The sequence below is a fragment of the Penicillium angulare genome, assembly GCF_028827245.1.
Source record: "Penicillium angulare strain IBT 27051 chromosome Unknown utg000011l_segment0_segment0, whole genome shotgun sequence".
Lineage (NCBI taxonomy): Eukaryota > Fungi > Ascomycota > Eurotiomycetes > Eurotiales > Aspergillaceae > Penicillium > Penicillium angulare.
The window spans coordinates 282065-302139 of record NW_026623170.1 but is presented as its reverse complement, the minus strand read 5'-3'; the positions used below and the strand labels follow the sequence as shown (position 1 = coordinate 302139).

At 47.0% G+C, this 20075-nt stretch overlaps 6 protein-coding genes across 6 annotated transcripts; 2 read left to right on the top strand and 4 right to left on the bottom strand.

Moving 5' to 3' along the window:
- Positions 1-1996: 1996 nt before the first annotated feature.
- N7478_012301 (transcription factor domain-containing protein) lies at positions 1997-4490 on the bottom strand (the record flags this gene model as incomplete). The annotated part of the gene is made up of 2 exons (XM_056928515.1): positions 1997-3089; positions 3142-4490. 2 exons carry the CDS (start codon positions 4488-4490, stop codon positions 1997-1999), a joined length of 2442 nt encoding a protein of 813 aa, XP_056773073.1.
- Positions 4491-9712: 5222 nt separating this feature from the next.
- Positions 9713-11263, bottom strand: erg13A (putative hydroxymethylglutaryl-CoA synthase; the record flags this gene model as incomplete). The annotated part of the gene is made up of 4 exons (XM_056928514.1): positions 9713-9850; positions 9922-10988; positions 11030-11150; positions 11210-11263. The coding sequence occupies 4 exons, from the start codon at positions 11261-11263 to the stop codon at positions 9713-9715; spliced, it is 1380 nt and encodes a 459-aa protein (XP_056773072.1).
- Positions 11264-12073: 810 nt separating this feature from the next.
- Positions 12074-12750, bottom strand: N7478_012299 (proteasome assembly chaperone 4 family protein; the record flags this gene model as incomplete). The annotated part of the gene is made up of 2 exons (XM_056928513.1): positions 12074-12304; positions 12544-12750. The coding sequence occupies 2 exons, from the start codon at positions 12748-12750 to the stop codon at positions 12074-12076; spliced, it is 438 nt and encodes a 145-aa protein (XP_056773071.1).
- Positions 12751-13024: 274 nt separating this feature from the next.
- N7478_012298 (uncharacterized protein) lies at positions 13025-14444 on the top strand (the record flags this gene model as incomplete). The annotated part of the gene is made up of 2 exons (XM_056928512.1): positions 13025-13143; positions 13280-14444. The coding sequence occupies 2 exons, from the start codon at positions 13025-13027 to the stop codon at positions 14442-14444; spliced, it is 1284 nt and encodes a 427-aa protein (XP_056773070.1).
- Positions 14445-15647: 1203 nt separating this feature from the next.
- N7478_012297 (Hsp70 family protein) lies at positions 15648-18051 on the top strand (the record flags this gene model as incomplete). Its single annotated transcript, XM_056928511.1, has 4 exons — positions 15648-16211; positions 16345-17277; positions 17346-17784; positions 17852-18051. 4 exons carry the CDS (start codon positions 15648-15650, stop codon positions 18049-18051), a joined length of 2136 nt encoding a protein of 711 aa, XP_056773069.1.
- Positions 18052-18895: 844 nt separating this feature from the next.
- Positions 18896-19686, bottom strand: N7478_012296 (tubulin-binding prefolding complex subunit GIM3; the record flags this gene model as incomplete). Its single annotated transcript, XM_056928510.1, has 4 exons — positions 18896-19088; positions 19185-19252; positions 19348-19482; positions 19669-19686. 4 exons carry the CDS (start codon positions 19684-19686, stop codon positions 18896-18898), a joined length of 414 nt encoding a protein of 137 aa, XP_056773068.1.
- Between the last annotated feature and the right edge of the window lie 389 nt (positions 19687-20075).

The following is a 20075-nucleotide window of genomic DNA, read 5'->3' as shown; positions in this document are numbered from 1 at the left end:
GAGCCGGCTTCCCTACTGCTTCTGTTCCCTCGATTGCCCCAGATCCCCGAAATTGAGCTCGCGGGGCTCAATTCGATCGGATATCGACGCGTAAAGTGATCGGTCCTCTTTGAATTCTTGTCTACATAGGAATGCACGTACTAAATGTGGGTCTGATTTGAAATATGAATAGTTTGCTGGTCACGTGATTGTGATCAATCCCGGGCAGCTGTCGATACTTTGTCACCTAACAACCCTAGTTGAAAGTCAGTAGTACCAGGGATATGTAATAAAGTACCTCCCTTCTTGCTTCGCCTCCGCAATTCCTTGCTACATTCTATCCATAATATCGAATAAGGCGATCTGTCCTTACTATGGCTACAAGTGATTTCGAATACTCTGCTGACCAAGAAATTGCTGATTTTTTCGAGAAGACTACAGCAACCCGCACAGCCTATGATACTTTTGCAAAGTAGCATCTAGGGGGGAATATCATTCAGGTAGCTGTGCAAGGTGTATGCAGCTATACCGTCTACGTAGGACCCAATACCGAATTCGTTGTCTAGTTTCGCCTTGCGTCCCTTTAATTGAATATAGAGACTGCAAATCTCGCTAGAAGCATCTACGGTCACTTTGTATTGTGTGTGAACTTTTTGGGGCAGGTTGGAGAAGTAATCAGGGGTAAGGAATCTCTTTATATCTACGTTATGAGCCGAGTAAAAGGTATTAGTTACTAATTACAAATCTATTAGGTTTTTTCTCTTTCACGAAAAGGCCTTTAAACCGTTGATCAAATGTACCGCGATAACTTGTATTATCGATATAAAGAAGATCTTGATTTACTACATGTTCCCCTTTTAGGTCGCTTCTAACTTTCAATTTAAGAGTCTCTTAATCTATTACCGACTATTTCTTCTCTTTCTATGGTGCTACACCACAAAGACTTTGGTGTCTGCAACATTATTGTGAATGAAATGTCTTGCAATCTAGTCGGGGTGATTAATTGGGTTGAAGTAGATATTGGGCTATTTGGTTTGAACCTATTTTCTCACCAAAGACTGATAAGTAAGGTCTATCTTGAGACTGGTTGGACGCGATTTGATGATTATGTTGCTTTGGAGGAGATATTCTGGAGCACATTCACCAAGGAAGTTGAAGTATTGAGTAGTGATACTATCAGAGCTATCAAGGCAGCAAGTATTGTAGGACTCTTATTTTCTCGTGGCTTTATAAGTCGTCTTGCAGAGATGCCTGAGCCAGTACCTAATTGGGATGATGAAAACAGAGTATGTAACATGCGTGATCTAGTTGGGCTTTTAATAAACCCAGCTACAAGGCTTACGGATTTAGAATAGACGATGGACACTGAATGTAAGATGGAAGAATGTGAAAAGAGTATTGGTCTCGTTATAATTCCGGTATTAGACCTTCACAGCTAGGTGGGTATAAGATAGTGATAGTGCTGGGTGGTGGGCGATGAAGCGCCCGCTCGCCGTCCAAAGTTACGGGTGGAAAGGCAGCCGTTTCTTCGGCGTCAATTTCACAGGTCCTCAGATTCTACTTATAAACTTGAATATTGTAGTATGCTATTCTTTATCTTTACTACGCTTGTATTTGACAAAGCAAACCGCATGTTTCTCCTCCTCTCCCGATGCAAAATAATGCAATGATAGAGTTTGGTAGTACGTTATATCAAACTATACTATACATAGTTGCTAGTCCACTAAGGAGCTAGGCTTTGTAGTAACTTAAGGGAACCCCTCCCTCTAAGATGGTATTCGAGAAGCTTCAATATTTCGGGGAATTTATCGGAGGGTGCGATATCATGTATGTGCATTCGTGTAACCAGTATAAACGAGAAGAAATAGGCTAAAAACAAAATGGGTATTTCCATAAATTCACAGGTACCTCCCAAAATATGACGAAAGCCTTGGTTGAGAAAAACATATGGGGTAGGTGGCGACAATATCAGAAAGAAAGAAATCGTGAGTTGAGAAGCTCAGAAAGGAGTTGATCCTCAAATAAGGCTTGCAATATCCATGCGGGAATGGGTTGAGCTTGAACGACCATCTTCCGAAGCAGCAGACTCAGGGTTCAACATGGAAGAATTAGTTTCCTGCTGTGGTGTCTGTACCTGTATCGAATCCCGCATTTGAATCTCCTGTTCTCGTCGCTGCTTCTCGACTAAGAGTTCTTGGACCGTACTCTCGATCCATGGCCATAGCTTCTCTGTATCTTCAGGGCTCTCCCCTGCTTCTGGTTCTGGGGGTACCGACGAATTTCGGGTTGTGGTAATGGCTTCCAGGCGTGATCCTGTTTCGCTACCTTGCCAAACCCAGCTTCCGTCGCTGGTTCCCTGCATGTCTCCGGAGACATAGGCCATCATCTCCTCGTCGTGGTCGAGGGAGTCCATGTCGCCCTGCCGGAAGCGGTCAATAAGGGCCCGAAGGAAGAAGGCGAGGTACCGGGCGCAGGCGACGTTAATGGCGCGACCGTCGCCGACTGCGGCGCTTGCTTGTATGCAGACTAGAGCCGAGGCGAATTCTTGGCGGAAAATAAGGAAGAGCGTACAGCGCCAGATATGTGTACATAGAAGGGTTCCGGCGGAGGAGGCTAGCAGGGTTCTCCAATCTGTGGGGCCGGGGTTGGGGCACATGCAGCGGGTGAGGATGGTGGCAGTGTCAGCTGCGGTCAAGACGCAGTAGTCCATTGCAGTTGAGCGAATGATGTCTTGACAGTAGGGAGTGATGTTGTGGCGGTGGAGTAGGAGACGGGCATTCTGGAGATAAACTATTGGTGCTAGGGACCGAGGGTCGAGATCTTGTTCTGATTTCGGATGGAGATGAGGAGGGAATGTTGCTAGACATGTATTGAAGTGTCTTTCGAAGGTCTCGAGTGTTGCCTCGCTGATTGTGGTTGATCGTAGAGTGCGAGTGAGTTGACCGATGGAACGAACGACGTGGATGGTTGCTAGCATGGGTGTGGTTTGTTGGCTTTCTGGGATGCGGCCACCTTCTATGATGTACTGGTCTTCCACTGGACAAGGAAGATCGATGTCACAATCTTGATCATTGATCAATACTGGTTTGCCCATCTCGAGAGCAATTAATCTATGAATGGTAAGCAAAATTCATAATACCCAGGCTCTAGCTTGGTCCATACCTATCCCATGTATACAGGCCCCACCACAGGCGCTTCCGCATTTCGCCCTCTAGTGCAGGCCAAGGTCCAGATTCAATATGCAAGCCGATTTCTTGTGCTACACGTACAGCAGAACCAATCCAAACCCAGGATGCCGATTTCGAGTTCACCTCATAGAGAAACATACTGGCAAGTAAGGCTGCTCGTACCCGGTCCAGGTTGAAGCTGTCTTGCCATACATCAATTATACCACAGGAGATGCGAACAAATTCCTTGCCCTGTTCCTCGCGATTTGCCTCCACTGTATGGATTGCACCACATGCAAAAACACCAAACAAGACCGCAGCCCATTCACTCGAGACACCAGATATGGATCCTGCCCGATAGACGCGCTCATACTCTCCAATGAATGTTGGCCAATGGAGGACTGGCAGGATAGAATGAATGCAATTGAAATACTGAGCCACGAGATGGTCGCCGATGTCCTTTGATGGAAGTGGTGGCACTTCGCCATTTACGACTGATTTCGCGCCCGTTTCTTGATAGGGCGTAGGAACTTTCAAGATACCACGGCCATGCTGACGTATATTCCTACGCGCATCCGAGAGGTCCTCCGTTAGAGAAATCTTCGGTCGTCGTGTTGGCTTGTACTCAATCTCCGGAAGCTGAACCAATGGCTGTGCCGCGTATTCGTCAACATCCATCACATTATCGGGGCGCATCCTTCCCGATCTTATTTGGTGCAATTGCTGTCTAGCAAATGAGAGCTGCTTCTCTAGATCTTGGACCTGCTTAATAGACGACATGCGCCGATTGGTCTCTTTAGTAAATTGACATCGAACTCGTCGGTTATTGCACTCGGTGCAGCTGCTAGACTCCGATGCATCGCATTTAACTTTGCGTTCGCGACAGGCATCGCAACTCGGATCCTTTCTGCGCTGTCGATAGGCTCTCTTTTGTTGCAATTGAGCTTGTGTATGACTTGAGTGGCCGATCGGGCTTGTTTGGAATAGACTCGGATTTCCCGGATGAGTCGATCCCATATCGCTAGCGTCGGGCAGCCCTCCGCTTTCTGCCGGAGATCCCGAGGCCGTATCATAGAAGCGAGAATAAGGTGAAGTTGATGGACGTGGTGCCGGACCTAGTTGATGAGGTGGTGGACCTTGAGGCATGATCTGCTGTCCCGATACCTGTGGCATGGGTTGTAGTAGATGGGCCATTCGCATCCCGCTGTCAGGTCTACTGGGCGGGGCGGAAAGCATTGCGCCCGGGGCCGGAGGGAATGCGCCCGACGTCACAGCCTGTACAGGAGGCAGCTCATAAGGGCTGTTCGGGTTTTGTACACCCGCACGATAGGGAAGAGGATTCATCTTGTAATGATAAGATGGAAAGTCCAATTACCCGCTTTGGTTCACCCCCGCAATATTGGTGGAATGCCGTTAAGAAGAGGGAATGTATATTTTCTTTACTCTTTTCTTTCCCAAGTGGGAAAAGAGAGGTGGATATGCAACGGGGGTCAGAAAACCATGCAATGGCAAGAGTTCAATCCCGAGGGTCTAGGAGAATCGCTCGTAGAATAGGCAATATGCCGCGAGAGAATCCTAGTGGTCAAAAGTTGGAGGTATCGCCACAGAAAAGTCCAGGACCATACAATCGTTGAGGAACTTGGCCGTGCGGCAGTAATAGCGGACGGTTTCAGCACGGGTCATTCACGCGGCAATTCCCATGAAGCCATTCTCAGAGTGACTGTTTATGGATGTGTATGGGCAAAAGGATAATGGGCAGGGGCGAAAAGGGAACCAACGGCGAATAAACGGATAAACGAATGGAAGAAGAGTAGAAAAGCCAATAAAGAAATACAAGACCAAAATAGAAAAGTCCAGATCCAAGAGATAAACAGAGATAAAAAAAAAGACGGGAAAAAAAGAAATAGAGAATAATAAAAACCAGTAATAACTCAAAATAAAAAGAGAATCAAGAATAAAGATCCCAACTGCAAGTCAAATCGGAATCGTGGAGACGCAAATGCCGAGGTTGGGGGCAACTTTGCGGCGAATTAAGACGAATGAAGATCCAAGAATCTTGTGAAGAAGTCAAGGGAGAAAGAAGAGAGAAAAGGGAAATATGAGACCCTCCCTTTCTCTCCAGATTTTAATTTGTATTTTGGAGGGTCTTTTCTGTCCTTTTCTTCCCTTTGCTTTCTTCTTTTCTTCTTTGCCTTGTCAATTCAGAAGAGGAGAAAAAGAGACCAAAAAGCAAAAATGGAGGACCCAGGGCCCAACAGAAGGAGGCGAGCCGAAGGGAACCAGATCGACAAGTCCAAGAGAAAAAGACTGATGGTATTACGATCACCGTTCTGCTAGGCTCCATCAGGGTCCCGTATTAGATGACCCAAAGGAGCCCAGATCGTGGAGATGGCAAAGGAACCGCACCGTGGATTAAGGAATCTTCATCCGAAATTGACACTCCTACGTGATAACCCGGTCCAAGCCCGGCAGTCTGGGTCAGGAATGTGAACTAGGAGTACATATAACTCGGGGCTATTTGCTATTTGTGTCAATGTATTTTATTTTGTTTTAGTTCCATTTTCTTTGAATCTTTGAGGGGGTGTATCCTCTGCTCCTTCTAAGCCTCCTGCTCCTTTGTAATTTCATATGTTTGCAATATTTCATCATTGGCTGGTGGCTCTTCCCTTCTACTCATGACCAAACTACCACCTAGGCATCACTCATGCACGTTGGAGATCAGACCTCCCGGGTCAACCCAGGCATCCCGAGATCGGCAGATAGGCGTGTCGACGGATACCTGAAGCAGTTGAAAGGCGTCTTTGGAGGTTTTCTGGGTGAGCCACTCACGGGAGCTGGAGTCGAGCGACCGATGTCCACACGGGCCCCACTCGTCGGGAGCCTGGTATTTGATGAACCTTGTCCGTTGATTTTTCTCGATCCGGACTTGGACTTGCTACCAGGTATGAGAGTCGGTAAACTCGCCCTAGATTACAAGTCGGCAGAGTTGGCGGGTTCCACTTGGCTCCATTGACAGTGCACAATCCCCTTTGAAAAAATAATGATAATAACGATGTCCGTGACAGTGGACTAGATCGTCCATGAAATCGCAAGAAGAGGCTGGTGCGTAACGACGATCATTACGGTGGAAATTGACGTTGAAAATTTTTTAATCAAATCAAGATTAAAACGAGGCCAGATTTTAACTAGTGAACGATATTGGTCAAAGTATGGTTACACCGGTTAAACTGTAAATTAGAGTTATATTTTTCTTTTCTTTCATCTCAATGTTCGGTTAAGGGAACCGGGGAGGTTATACTCGACACGAAGGAAGAAACAAAGAAGCAAGTACATTACTTTGACGTTGAAGGCAACCCCAGCACGAGCATGTCTCCATACTTGGGCAATGGTCCTGCGTATTGGTCTCGTAAATGTGTGGGATGAAGATCTCGGCGCCCGCCGTGCCGTGCCTTTTTTCTAAACGAGACCCATTATTGACTGCGCCCACCTCCCGTTTCATATTCTGCACGGTAGGACTCCGTACGGCGTATTGAAAAAAAGGATGAAATAAAATTAAACACAAGAAAACAGCCCTGATGATCGACTCGGAAGCAATGCACCGGACCACATGGAAGCCCAGACCGGATGCTGACCCGGACAGTGGGACCTGGTGGCAAAGGCCGGCTCTTGATCAGTAATTCGCAGGAGAAAAAAAAGATAAAGAAACGCTTATCCAGGGGGAGTTGAAAGAAAAGGCCTGATGTTGTGAAGAGCCAATCCAATCCTTCTCCGAGTCAGTACAATGATGATGTTTGGTAATCATCTGTAATCAATAGATCGTCTATACTACTGGACACTTATCAGGGGGCCAATTGTTCGATATAGTAAGGTGTCGTTTCTGTATGGATACGCACATGTACGACTTCCTCTCTTTATAACCTGAACATTCAATAATTTTGGCATTAACGGCCCCCTTAGCTTGTTGGCCCGAATTTTATCCGAATAACGTTGAATCCTGGCCCCAGGTCTGGGCTCCGCAAAAGGAGAGATCTTCTGAGGCAGCGTAACCTGTAAGATGCTCCGTGCGCAAGCAGCTGAATTGAGCTGCTCCTCCCGGTCGCAATTGGCCATCTTTCCTTTAGGGACACTTTGCCGTTGGAAAGGAGGCTAGTAGATGATCGATTATATCACAAAGCAATCCAATCATTTTTATCATTTTCGCCGCAGCTGAAGGATGGTCCCACTTCAGACAGGGTTCTGTGCCGACGGGTCATCAATACTAGACTCGGAGAATGTCTCCAGGGCCATAGAAGTGGAATTCATCTATCCCACGGGTTTGGGACATGCCAGACTGATCACAGGACCTGCGGCACAGTAACCGACCGTGCATGCTGTGCATGAAGCACGGGGCACTAACAACACCCTGTTAGGCGAGACCTCCGTGAATCCTGCCAGGTCACCGGTGCCCTCGGGCTGGAATCTAAACTAAAAATGATGTCCCTGCGGCCAACGCCCGTCGCCAATAAGACGAACATACTGTACAAATAAATTACCAGGAAACCAACACCATAACACCATGCACTGACCCATGTCAGGTCCAGGTAATCAGGTTTTTACACACACTGAGACTGTGGCTGCCCTTGTCGCGCGGGTCAATTTCCAATCTCGCTATCCAAAGCACCTGCGATGGCGCTGAAATACGACTTCCCCGCACCCTTCGGCTAGGCGACCCATCCCATAAGCTTTCTACGGAGTACATACGGGTTGATTGAAGCCGGCCGTGCCAACTGGTCCATCCTCCGCGCCAGTGGTTGCGCTATGGCATAGTGGGAATTGCGCCATTTGTCTCCACCCTTCTTATCCTCCTGCTGTGTTGAGTTTTTTGTGTTGAGTTGTACAGTACGGAGTACAGACTGCATGCGGGAGTCAAGTACTCCGACCAACAACGCGGCCCCTCGAACTATTTACTACTTGTACTTTAGCGTCAGGATTTCCCGAGGAATTAGTGCAACTAAATCATAGCTCGTAGCCCTAATGTACCTGCACCCATTTGTACGGACCGAAAATCTAAAATTTGAAAAGGCAAATCAATTTACTTTACATAGTTGACGCATAAGAACCCTTGGTCGAAGCGGCTGGGCTGGGCCTTCGGTTCGTGCCGTGCTGCCGTCAGAAATAATCCTCCTACTCGTTCCATTAGACTTGGCATATATTATTCTTGGCAAGCCATTTCCAAATTCTCAGCTTCATTGGTCTCGGTGTACACACCAAATTAGCGTGATTCGCGAAAATTTAGCCAAGAGATTAACAGCGAGATAGATTACAGTCATCAAAGAAAAATCACGGCTGACCTGACCTTAGCTTGGGGGCAAAATATTAGTCCCGGGGGCCGTGGACAACACAGCATGAACACTTTGAACCTTGACTATTGTAGTACTCGAATTAGCTCGATGATCGACAGTTATGGTCTAGAGTTCGCCGGCCGAAATATGCCTCTCCGGCTCCGTAGATTATTGAAGGAACGAGGCCTAAGGAGCCCGCGGCAGGGTTCTCCGTCAAAGTATACTTGTTTGCTATTCGTTCTTTTGGGAGCTAGCTATCTAGTCCAGCCGATCCATGGCACGAGCCAGGATCGTTGAGTAAATACACTTCTTTCGGACTGGCGATGGTAACTCCGTAGTGCCCCTCAGTTATGCCCGAGCGATCCCTTCCGTCTAGGTAGGAAATCCCCCACTTCTAAGAATAGCGAGTTTGGATATTATTTTTTTAGGTGAGAGAGAGAGCGGCGATCATTGGAATTGACATGGCTGGTTCTCTTTTCTCTTCTCCACTATTCTTGCTACTGTATATGATATCTGTTTTCTCTTCCTAATAGATTAATCAATGATGCTGCCATCTATTCCCTAAACTTGATTTTACCTACTTTCATAATCGAACAAAGTCAGAGTGCTTCACTACGTCCGTCTCCGTATAGATAACCCAAATAGTCATTGTTGTCGAGTCTATTTGCTTCGCCCCACAGCGGGAACAACGATCCGAGCAGATGAAACACAACCGAGGAGCAGCCGAGTCATTCCGATTTGCCCTGTCCTAGCATTTTAAGACCTAACATTCTCTTTTCTACCTGAGACCGGAGGCCTCCGTATGCTAAATAGCGGGAGTCTCAGTTTAATTGATTGCTTGGCCCATTCAATGACGTATGAAGTGCAGCTCATCGGAATGCGCCGATTCAAGATATGCCGATTTCGTTTGCAAATCAGCATTACTGATGATAAATAAAGGGCATGATATGATGCATCTAATCCAATTCTTCATTTTGAATCCTTTGAACCTATTCACTGTATCACAGCAGTGGGATTGCCCGAGTCCACCCTCTCTACGGAGTGCTATGCAGTCTTCTCGCTTGCAACGTAACCGAGGTTCTAACTTCAAGCCTTCCTGCTCATATTCTCGCCTCCCACATCCATCTGCCCCATCCCTGCTAGCGTCTAAATATCCGCCCCAACCCATCAAACCTAACATAAATGTAAGGAACCCGCTGTTGCATTCTGTTGCATCGCCACACTCCATGGTTACAATGCAATCTATTAATCTTTGATGGCGTACGTGCGTCGAAATTGTTCATCCACATGCGTGAGATAATATGTCCCGCGTGTAAGCGTGTAGAGATTTCCCTCGGGCGTGTAGTTCTTCTGCTGGTATGCCTGTTCACGCAAAACACACATCTGCCCCCAATTTGTTAGCCGCTAGCCCCCGGATCTGGTATCAGGTTTTTATTTTTTCTCTTTTCTCTTACCTCGTTGTAGAATTCGGGGGATACTTTCTCCCGTCGGGCGAGACGATCAAGTAGATCAATTTTTGTCGCTATGTTATTGGTATCTCCGACTACGCGTAAAGTGAACAGTGTGCTTGCGAGACCGCTGCCGAAGCTGTAAATGCCTATTCGTCTATTCAATAGGTCTGAGCTTTTTGTGTTGCTGAGTAGACTGATTAGTCCTGAATATACACCTGCTGTGTACATGTTGCCGCAGTTTGTCGGTGCTGTGAGGCTTGGTTTGACGCGTTGGGCGAAACTTTCAGACGTTAAACCCATGAATAACTTCTCGGTCTCCTTGTTGGTTAGCGATTCTTCGTAGCTTTGCTCTCTGATGGCAGATGGGATGGCATGTGAATCAAACAAAGGATTACTTGGGTCAGCGACGAAATCATTGTAAAGAAGTCGGCCGTAAGACTTCGCGACCAGCTTGCAATTCGGAGCATGAAAGACAAAGTAATCGAACTCAACGATGGGCGAAGAACTTCTCGAGTTGGTACTCGCCTCGTTCGGATCTTCCCTGCTGGCCATTTTGCTGTGATATCGTCTGTAGCAGCCATCTAACGCTCTTATGTAGCATGTCGAGGAGTAATGTCCATCCACAATCGGGTACTCGGACTTGAGATTTGCCTTGTAGAAGTCATATGTATGCTGCATGTACGATGCCCTCAAAGGCTCTAGGACAAGCGGTGCATCGGCTCCAACTAGCATGGCAACGCACCCCGCTCCACCGGTTGGACGTGAAGAAACCTGATCGTAGATAGCAATGTCAGAAGCAACGACGATAGCGTCTCTTCCATCCCAGGCAGAGGACTCGACCCAGTTCACGGCATTGAGAAGCGCGCTTGTACCGCCGTAGCATGCATTGTAAGTATCTGCGCCCTCGATGTCGGTGTTGGAACCGAAGAGTTGCATTAAGACGGATTTGCAAGACTTTGACTTGTCAAGCATGGATTCAGTTCCAACTTCTAAGCGCCCAATTGAATTCGTGTCGATGTTGTACTTTTGGAGAAGGGAGGAGACGGCTGTAAGGGCGAGGGAGTATACATCTGTGAGTGGAGGGATGATAGTTAGTAACTGAATCTTGAACTTGGGATAGAAAACTTGCCTTCGCGGTCATCGCAGAAGCTCATGTTTGTTTGTCCAAGACCAATTGTGTACTTTCCTGTACTGGCGCCAAGGTACTTTTCCAAGTCCGATTGAGCCACGTACTGCCATTACCTGTTAGTGATGAACTTCATGAAGCGGATATGTTAAATGGGTAACTCACTCTACTGGGAAAGTAGATATCCATAGCCTTAATGCCAACATTTTTGAGAGCCATGTTGAACAAGTTGAGAGTTGAGGGCTGTTGGTGCTTAGTACTAGGTATTGATGCTGCAAACTTCAAGTTGAATACAAATGAGGATCATGTCAAAAAAACCAAGAATCTGGAGAGGGAATCACCCACTATTTATATTCCACCTCAGAACATGAGAGTCATCAGCATCTTCTGCCTAGCGCTGCTTGAAATACCGCTCTTAGTAAATGTTAGCAATTTCAAGTGCTACATAATGGGCCTCGCAAAGGATATCCTTGTGCCATCTTTCACTTGCAAGGCACTTCACCCAATCCTTTCAACCTGCTAGGCGCAAACAGGAAACTTCCGTTCAGCCGAGCACAAGTCGGTGTACAATAATAGTAGAAATATCTTTGATGCCTTGTTCATCGGTATGTGATGTTGTCATGTGCATGGATATACACCGTAGATCAGGTCCCGGTAGGATTTCGGGACATGGCCGGCATTATAACTCTTGAGGGGCTCCGAAATCCGGAGGAATCAGAATTATAATTTGGCGAGCATTTGGGATAAATGGGGATGATTGTTTGTCGTTGGGGTCTATTGAAGAGGAATTTGAACTTGAAGTAAGAAGTGTAGGTTGTGCGTTCAGTGTCAATTGTGGCTTTCTCAGGCTGCCCGGATGCCTACCTAAGCTACTATATTATGTAGCTTGTTTAACTTATTCAAGGCTGAATAAGTTCGACATGCGCACTGCATAAGATACTGCCGACTAAAATGTAAGATAATCCATTTAGTTTTGATTGATTTCCCAGATAGTATGTAGACGTCCACTCATTTGAATTCCCATGCAAACTATTCCTTCTGCTGCTCCGCGACCTTTTTTGCAATGAAATTAACAATATGAGTTAAGCCCTCCATTTCCTCCTCGACTGTCAGTCCAAGTCCATTGGGATCAATGCTGCAGCCAACATAGATTGGCTTGTGGGTCCGTCGGGCAAGAATCTTAGCCACACGTGTTGTGTACTCAATGCTCGAGGCTGTTGTGTATAGTGTCGTCGAGATTGTTGAGTTTGGAGATGTACGCTTTAGCCAGTCAGTGATTGCTGAGACATTGATGCAAATAATAATTTCGAGTCAAGGGTTAAGAGGGAGGTGTTTATCGAAAGGGTGGGGGATGGACAATTCCAATGTTGAGAACACCAAATTTGGCATATCAGAGCAAATCAGGAGGGGGCTAGGCAATAAACGATGGGAATCAAACATAATTGCCATCACGAGGGCTCGGCAGTGATATGTTAAACAGATTGATCATATGAACTTACATCTGGCATGGCATACACAAAGCTACCCAACGGCTTAATTGAACCTGCCGAATCACCAGGAGTTGAAGTCGTGATAAAGACCGTAGTACAGTTCCCCAGCACGGTCAAATGAACATGAGCTGTAGTATGTAATGCTCTAGGAAGCGGGAAAGAAAGTTGTTGTGGCTTGAGATTGGGTTCAACCCGTTCCGTCTGAGGGACACTCATTGTATCTGTAGTTCCCGAGAAGAGCGTTGAATATTGAAAATAGAATTAAAATAATCTGGTTGCAGAGAATTGTTGTCGTGGACTGGAGATTAACTGGTTGGAGTGAGGATGTGAAGATGTGAAGATGCAGTCCCCGCCAGCCGGCAAAACACAAGCGGGTCCACCAATCGCATTCGTCTCTGGTCCGCACCGCACACATCTCCACAGAGGAGTGTTGTCAACTTCCAAGGTTCAGCCCTGTTATTTCAAGACAGAACAAAAAAGTCCCCTAAATATGGAGGACATTCATAAATCAGATGATGGAGAGGAGGTCCGTAGCTGGGGAGGTGACTTTGATCCTTTTGCTGACCCCGAAGAACGTCGGGTGCTCTTTGCTGCGTTTGACTCGTTTAGGTGAGTGAGGGACTGGGATGTGGATTAAGCAGTGTGTTTATCGATTTCTTTTTCTTTCTTTCCTTCTTTATCTACTATATCTACTTGTGTATATAACAAATATTACGTGTCCTGGTCTCAACTAATAGGATGACAGACAATATCGACGAACAGCGCATCAGAACACGACACATCGTCGACGACAGGCTTTCTACGCCTTACCCTCAGAGCATTGGCAAATGCTTTCAGAGCGCCCCTTCTCCATTCTAGACCAATTCAACAAAGTGGATGATGCCATCGACACTAATGCTGAGATCGCCGATGCCATCCTGACCGTTGGTCTAGAGTCTTTCGGCCTATCCGCCACTCCAGACAAAGACGATCCGACCCAGAACTGGCACGGGGTAGCGACTTCATCAGACGTGAGCAAAGCGCACTCGACCATCCGGCAATTTTATCGAGACTGGAGTGCCGAGGGGCGCGTCGAGCGTGAAGTCTGCTACGACCCTGTCCTCCAGGATCTACGTACTGAGTTTCAAGCTCGTCGCGATGCAGGCGAGGAAATTCGTGTCCTAGTCCCTGGTGCTGGATTAGGTCGATTAGTCTTTGAAGTTTGCATGGCTGGATTCGCGGCGGAAGGCAATGAGATCTCATATCACCAGCTATTAGCTAGTAGTTGGGTTCTCAATCACACTGCCGGAGCCGAGATGCATACTCTTCACCCATTCGCGTTGCATTTTTCCAATTTGAAATCTCGCACACAGCAATTGCGCCAGGTCATGATCCCAGATGTTCACCCCAGCACGGCGATTGGGCAAGCCGTGGCGGACGAAAGCAAAAACCAATCGCTTGGATCGATGTCCATGTCCGCGGCTGACTTTGTGGTTCTCTACAATCAGCCTGATAATCGGGAAGCGTTCGATGCTGTAGCTACGGTGTTCTTTATTGATACGGCGCCTAATCTGATTCGGTATATTGAGGCGATTCGACACTGTCTGAAGCCGGGGGGTCTTTGGAGTAATGTGGGACCTTTATTGTGGCATTTTGAAGATCGGAAAGAGAAAGGGAATGGAAATGGAGATGGGGAAGCGGAGGGGATCGGCGAGCCGGGTAATGTGGAGTTGACAGAAGAGGAGGTTCTAGCTTTGATTCAGCGGATGGGATTCCGCCTTGAAGCACTGCCAGGTGATCGGCAGGCTTGCGGCTATATCCAGGACGGAGAGAGTATGCTTCAAAACTTGTATCAGCCCTCGCATTGGGTGGCTCGGAAGGTGGCTGAGGTGGCTGATGATAATCGTGGGACGCCTGAATCTGGTGTATGAAAGTCAGTCTCAGCTCCTGCTACTGCTACTCCTGGTTAAATATTCAAATTTGTCGAAACTACTACTGTATACGGAATATTGTATGAGAATGGATCTAGGCAGGACTATCTGAACGGACCACGGAATTTGGAGTTTGGGGTGGAAATCCGGAATCTCCAGTTAAATCTCCGGGACCCATATTAACCCGTATTGGCCCCCATCAATTACTGTTATTTTAAAAAAATTCTTCTTTTTTTTTCTCTCTTTGGACGTCAGACTAAAATGATGTTGGGGGCGAAATGCATTTCCGAGCGGGACAAAGGAACGCGGGCGAATCGCAGCATGGCAGCATCCGCGTTACCGTGGGTCCCTTGAAGCCTCGGGAACAAAGAGTAAACAGAGGAAATGAAAGGAGCAGATTGTACTGTAGAGTTAAGTTGAAGTCAGATTAGATTTATAGATCATGCATAGGAGTAATTAAATGTGGAATATAATTCTATAGATACTGGATCATTTATAGTGTAGTACACAGTATATAAGGCCCGTCTCAGGTACAACGCTGATATTTGGTACACAGCTACTACTACGAGGTACAATAGATCCACCGTACTTAACTTGTTGAACTCATGTTATTATAGATCAATTAGCAATTATTCTATCCTTCTACTAACTCGAATAAAGGTGGCCTTGTTATGCTGTGATTATTTGATTATTTCAATTTTTTTCTGAAATATTCAACTTCAAGATTCACCAATTCCTGTTATGTAACCTTCCCCTCGACTGCTTCTCTCTCTGTGTCTCTGTTTCTTTCTCCTCCAACATTCAATTTACGACCCCCAATTCTCTTCCTTCTTCAGCCTCAGGTCGATCCATCTTCTCAGCCCCCTCCTCTCTTCCCCCCCGATCTGGGTTACTCCCAATTCTTTCCCTTCTCCCCCGAATATCTCCCTCTCTCCTCTCTCTCTTTTTCTCTTTCCCCCTAATCCCCTTTTGCCGGGCTGACAGGCACAACACACACAAACACCAACCCACACCACCCACATCACACACTGCCACACAGTTTACAGATTACCCCCAGAACCAACAGCTACTGCTCCACCCTGGTTTGACTCGTATTCAGCCTTGTGCTTTGCCCCTCCCGCCTCCCTCTTTTTTCTTTCTTTCTTTTTTTCCCTTTCCCCTCTTCTCTTATTCATCCCTGAGCGGCAGCCGCCTATGGACCTCATGAGTTCGAGATTCAAGTTCGGCTTGAAACGTAAAGACAAGCACGCCTCTACCCCACCCCCAGCCTCCAACGCCAACCCCCTCGTCGTCACCCCCTCCAACGGAACATCTCCAACCTCTCCTCCTTCCAACCGCAGTTCCTCCACCACAAGTCTCCCCCCGGCTATGAACACTCAGGCTGGTCGCCCACCTAGTTATCGCCCAAACAGCCCCTTAGCCCCCGGTCAGCAACAACTTGCCCAACACACTACTCCTCTGAACTCTTCCACAATGCAACAATACGGTCAACCGGGTATCGCCCAGCAAATGAATGCGCCCCCAGGGTACGGCATGCAACCACAACAGCTAGGTCATGGTGTTCCTCCGGGTATGCCTCAACAGTATGCGGGGCGCAACCCCGCTGTTGATACCCAGGGAACGGACCGTAGTAAAGCCCAACTGATCGTTGGTATTGATTTTGGCACCACTTTCTCCGGTGTCGCGTTCGCTTTTGCGACAAACAATGAGGCGAGAGAAGATATCATTACAGAATGGCCCGGTGCCGGAACTCATACGAAACAAAAGGTAAGAGTACTTGCTGCCTTGACCAACTTCATTGTTTTGTTTTGGTCCCCTCCTTTCCTTTTCTTTTCCTTTCCTCCTAATATTCCCACTCACTACGTGCTCTTTATTCTAACCCTGAGATCCTCTTTTATAGATTCCAACTGTTCTCTACTATGACCAGTATCAGAAAGTCGTCGGTTGGGGTCCAGATATCGCCGAGGCGCTGGCGCCAACCGGTTACCCGAAGCCTGGCGTACAGAAAGTCGAATGGTTCAAGCTTCAGTTGATGCTTTCCGGAAACACCTACATTGACCCTATCAACCTGCCCCCTCTCCCTCCTGGAAAATCGGAAATTGACGTCGCCGCCGATTACCTCTTTAAGCTACGACAGGCCATGCGCGCCCAACTTCAGAAGACCCTCGGTGAGGTGTTTACTCGTGAAGAGCGCAATATTCGTTATTATTTGACCGTTCCAGCTATCTGGAATGATGCCGGAAAGGCAGCCACTCGTGCTGCGGCCATCCAGGCCGGATTCTTGAGGGACGAGAATGACAACCGATTGACTCTGGTCTCAGAACCAGAGGCTGCCGCTCTCTTCTGTGCGAAGACTGGACTCTTGAATTTGAAGATCGGCGATGCTATCCTCATTGTGGATTGTGGTGGTGGTACTGTCGATTTGATCGCGTACGAGGTTGAGGAAGAACAGCCATTCAGTGTGATGGAGTGTACCGCTGGTTCTGGTGATTCGTGCGGTTCTACTGCGCTGAACCGCAACTTTAGTAATATTCTGCGTGCAAAGATCCGTAAGATGAAGCTGCCTGATGGTTCTCGAACAGCTGGTAAGGTCTATGCCAAGTGTATCATGGACTTTGAGAACCGTATCAAGGCCGACTTCCGTAACAACGGACAGAAGTGGGCGGTCGACGTTGGTATTGAGGCGGACTTCCCCGATGCTGGAATTGAGGAGGGTTACATGACATTTACGAACGAGGAGATTCTTCAGTGCTTTGAGCCTGTAGTAAATCGCATTCTTGAGCTGGTTCGTAACCAGATCATTGCTATTCAAGCACAGAACCGCATGCTCCAGGTATGATTATCCCCCTGCCTTTTGGTCCCAACTCAACAAAAGTCTTATTGTACTAACTTGTGCTATAGAACGTCCTGGTTGTTGGTGGTTTCGGTGCCTCAGAATACCTATTTCAACAGATCAAGCTTCACGTGCCCCCACAATATCAGACCAAGGTTGTTCGTCCCATGGACTCAGTGGCAGCCATCGTCAAGGGTGCTGTGACTGCAGGTATCACCGAGCGTGTTATCACCCACCGTGTCGCTCGTCGTCACTACCTTATGGCTACTCTGCAGCCATTCAAGGAAGGATACCACCCTGAACAATACCGTGTACCCAGTCTTGACGGCCGAGACCGATGCAAATACACCCGCCAGATCTTCGTCCAGAAGGGCGAGCGTGTCAAGATCGGAGAGCCCGTCAAGGTCAGCTTCTTCCGTCAAGTGGCTCCTGGCGCTACTCTCATGTACGAGGATGTGCTGTATGCCTGTGACGAAGACGTGTGCCCCGAGTACACCAAGGATCCTCGTAAGTTCCGTCTGATATGATATTATATCCCATCTCGAGGATAATCACTAATCACATCGACATCTAGGCATCAAGGAGGTCGTTACTCTAACCTCTGACCTTTCTCGCAAGAACCTGGAGACCGACTTCGAGCGCATGGACACACCACAGGGTATCTTTTACCGCGTTTACTTCGATATCTACCTCACCCTTGACGGAAGTGAATTCAGCGCCGAATTAGTCTGCCAAAACGAGATCATGGGTCGTTGCCGTGCTAAGTTCCGGTAAATAACACACCACATCATCCTTATCGTACGAGGATATCAAGCATTGCCCACCAAGAAAAACAAACCCGGGCATACATAAAAAAAAGATGAACTCCCAAAATACATGATTGCAAAAGATCGGGGGTCAGACCAGGGAGTCGTAAATATGCTTCTGCTTCTCCTTCTCCTTTCTCCCGGCGAACAAAACGGCAAGAAATCTGGTCGGCAAAGTCTTTGATTTGATTTGAATACTTTTCTTTTTTGTTCATTTCCACTTCTCAACTTCTCATTTTCTCATTCGGGAATATTTCCTCCCTCTTATAAGTGGACTGGACAGGACAGCACTGCACGGAGAATGGGCGTTGTTTGGATGATTCACTTTGAACCTTTTCTCTCCCTTTATCTACCTAACCTACATACCTGCCACGCAAAGCCAAGCCAAGCCAAGCCATGCTTTATCGATTTTTATTAGCTGATGGGTAATATCTGGCGAATTGCCTATCTTGTTTTTTTTTTCTTCTTCTTTTTTCTGGTTTTCTCTCTCAATACTTTATACCTTTCTCTGGTTCTTTAGATACCTCTTATACTCTTGACTTGACTTGAATGATATTTACGAGCTGTGGTCGACAGATTGCATTGGCGTGCCTACTTACTACCTGCTGACCTTCGGTCATATCCATCCATAATTCATTGCTTGCATGTTATTGTATTGTATTGTAGGTACATTGGATTTTGGTCCTGGTCCTGGTCCTGGTTTCAGATTCTTCCAGATGGACATCTGGATATTAAGAAAAGAATTCCCGTATGTTTGATTGGTTCATACTCCTGAACCTTCTGCTATGCCACATATGGTAGGTGTATATAGCTTAAGTCTCCAGGTTAATACTGCGTCCGAACCGGGCATACAGCGAAACCTTAAGCTGTTGCAATTCCTCGTGAAGTTCACCAATTGACTCCTCGAGCTTTGAGACGTCTGTGTCGATTTGCTCGGTTGAAGTGGAAAGCATAGACTGTGCCTCTGAGAGTGGAAGCTGGAAGAATGAGTCGCCGATTTTGTATCTGATATGATGTGAGCATGTGTCTTGAGTCTTGAGTCTTGAGTACTGGGTACATGAGTTGGAATTTCTCAAGCTTCCAAGATTCCGAGATACTCACGGCACAAGTTCGTCTTCATCAGCCAATTCCAATTCCATAGAAACTTCCTCTAGATCCTCCTTGTCCTTCTGTATACTTATTAGTCTGAATTTCAATTTCACTCTCAATTTTAGATTTGAAGTTCCATTTAGATAGTAACATCAACCTTGATCATAATACATACCTGCTTCCCCTTCAACTGCTCCTCCAAAACGGTCTCCCGCTGATGCAATCGGCTAAACCGATTAATCTTCTCCTGATCCTCGCGACGGACTTCATTCTCTTCGCCACCGGAAGTCCCCTCGTCGTCCCTTGATAGCTGGAACAGGACACATTAGTACATTCATGCATAGCGGGTGGGTGGTGGTTCCCCTATCGTTATCCATTCTGCCGCTATTCTGCCGCCAAGCCATGGTGGGATGGGATGGAGGGGCAGATGACTTGACATGACATGACATGGTTTGGCTCGGGGTTATATTGGGAAGAGACGGGGGGCTGTACTTACCATGCGTGGTTGGACCATTGTGTCTTGTGGGATAGCCAGAGTATCTGGGATGGTGGTGTGTGGTTTTGTGGTGGTGATTGATGGATGGGTTTGATGGGGGGTTGGTCTGTGCGTTTCTGTTGGCTTCCGAGCTGGACTTTACTGTACTTGGTATGCTAGATTTGCGGCTTTGATGGATGGGCGTTTTCTCTTTTAGATGGATTGGAAGGGTATTAGTCAAATTTTTGGATGCTTATTTTAGAAAGAAGTATTGTTTCTGTTTATTGTATGGTTGTTCTGGTAGTAGACAGTGCTGACCTAGTGCAGGGCAAGTATATGGTTATTGTCATAGATACTAAAGCATATAATAATAAGACTTGTTGAACATCCAAGGTCTGCCTCCATAGTAGATAATTAACAGGATATAT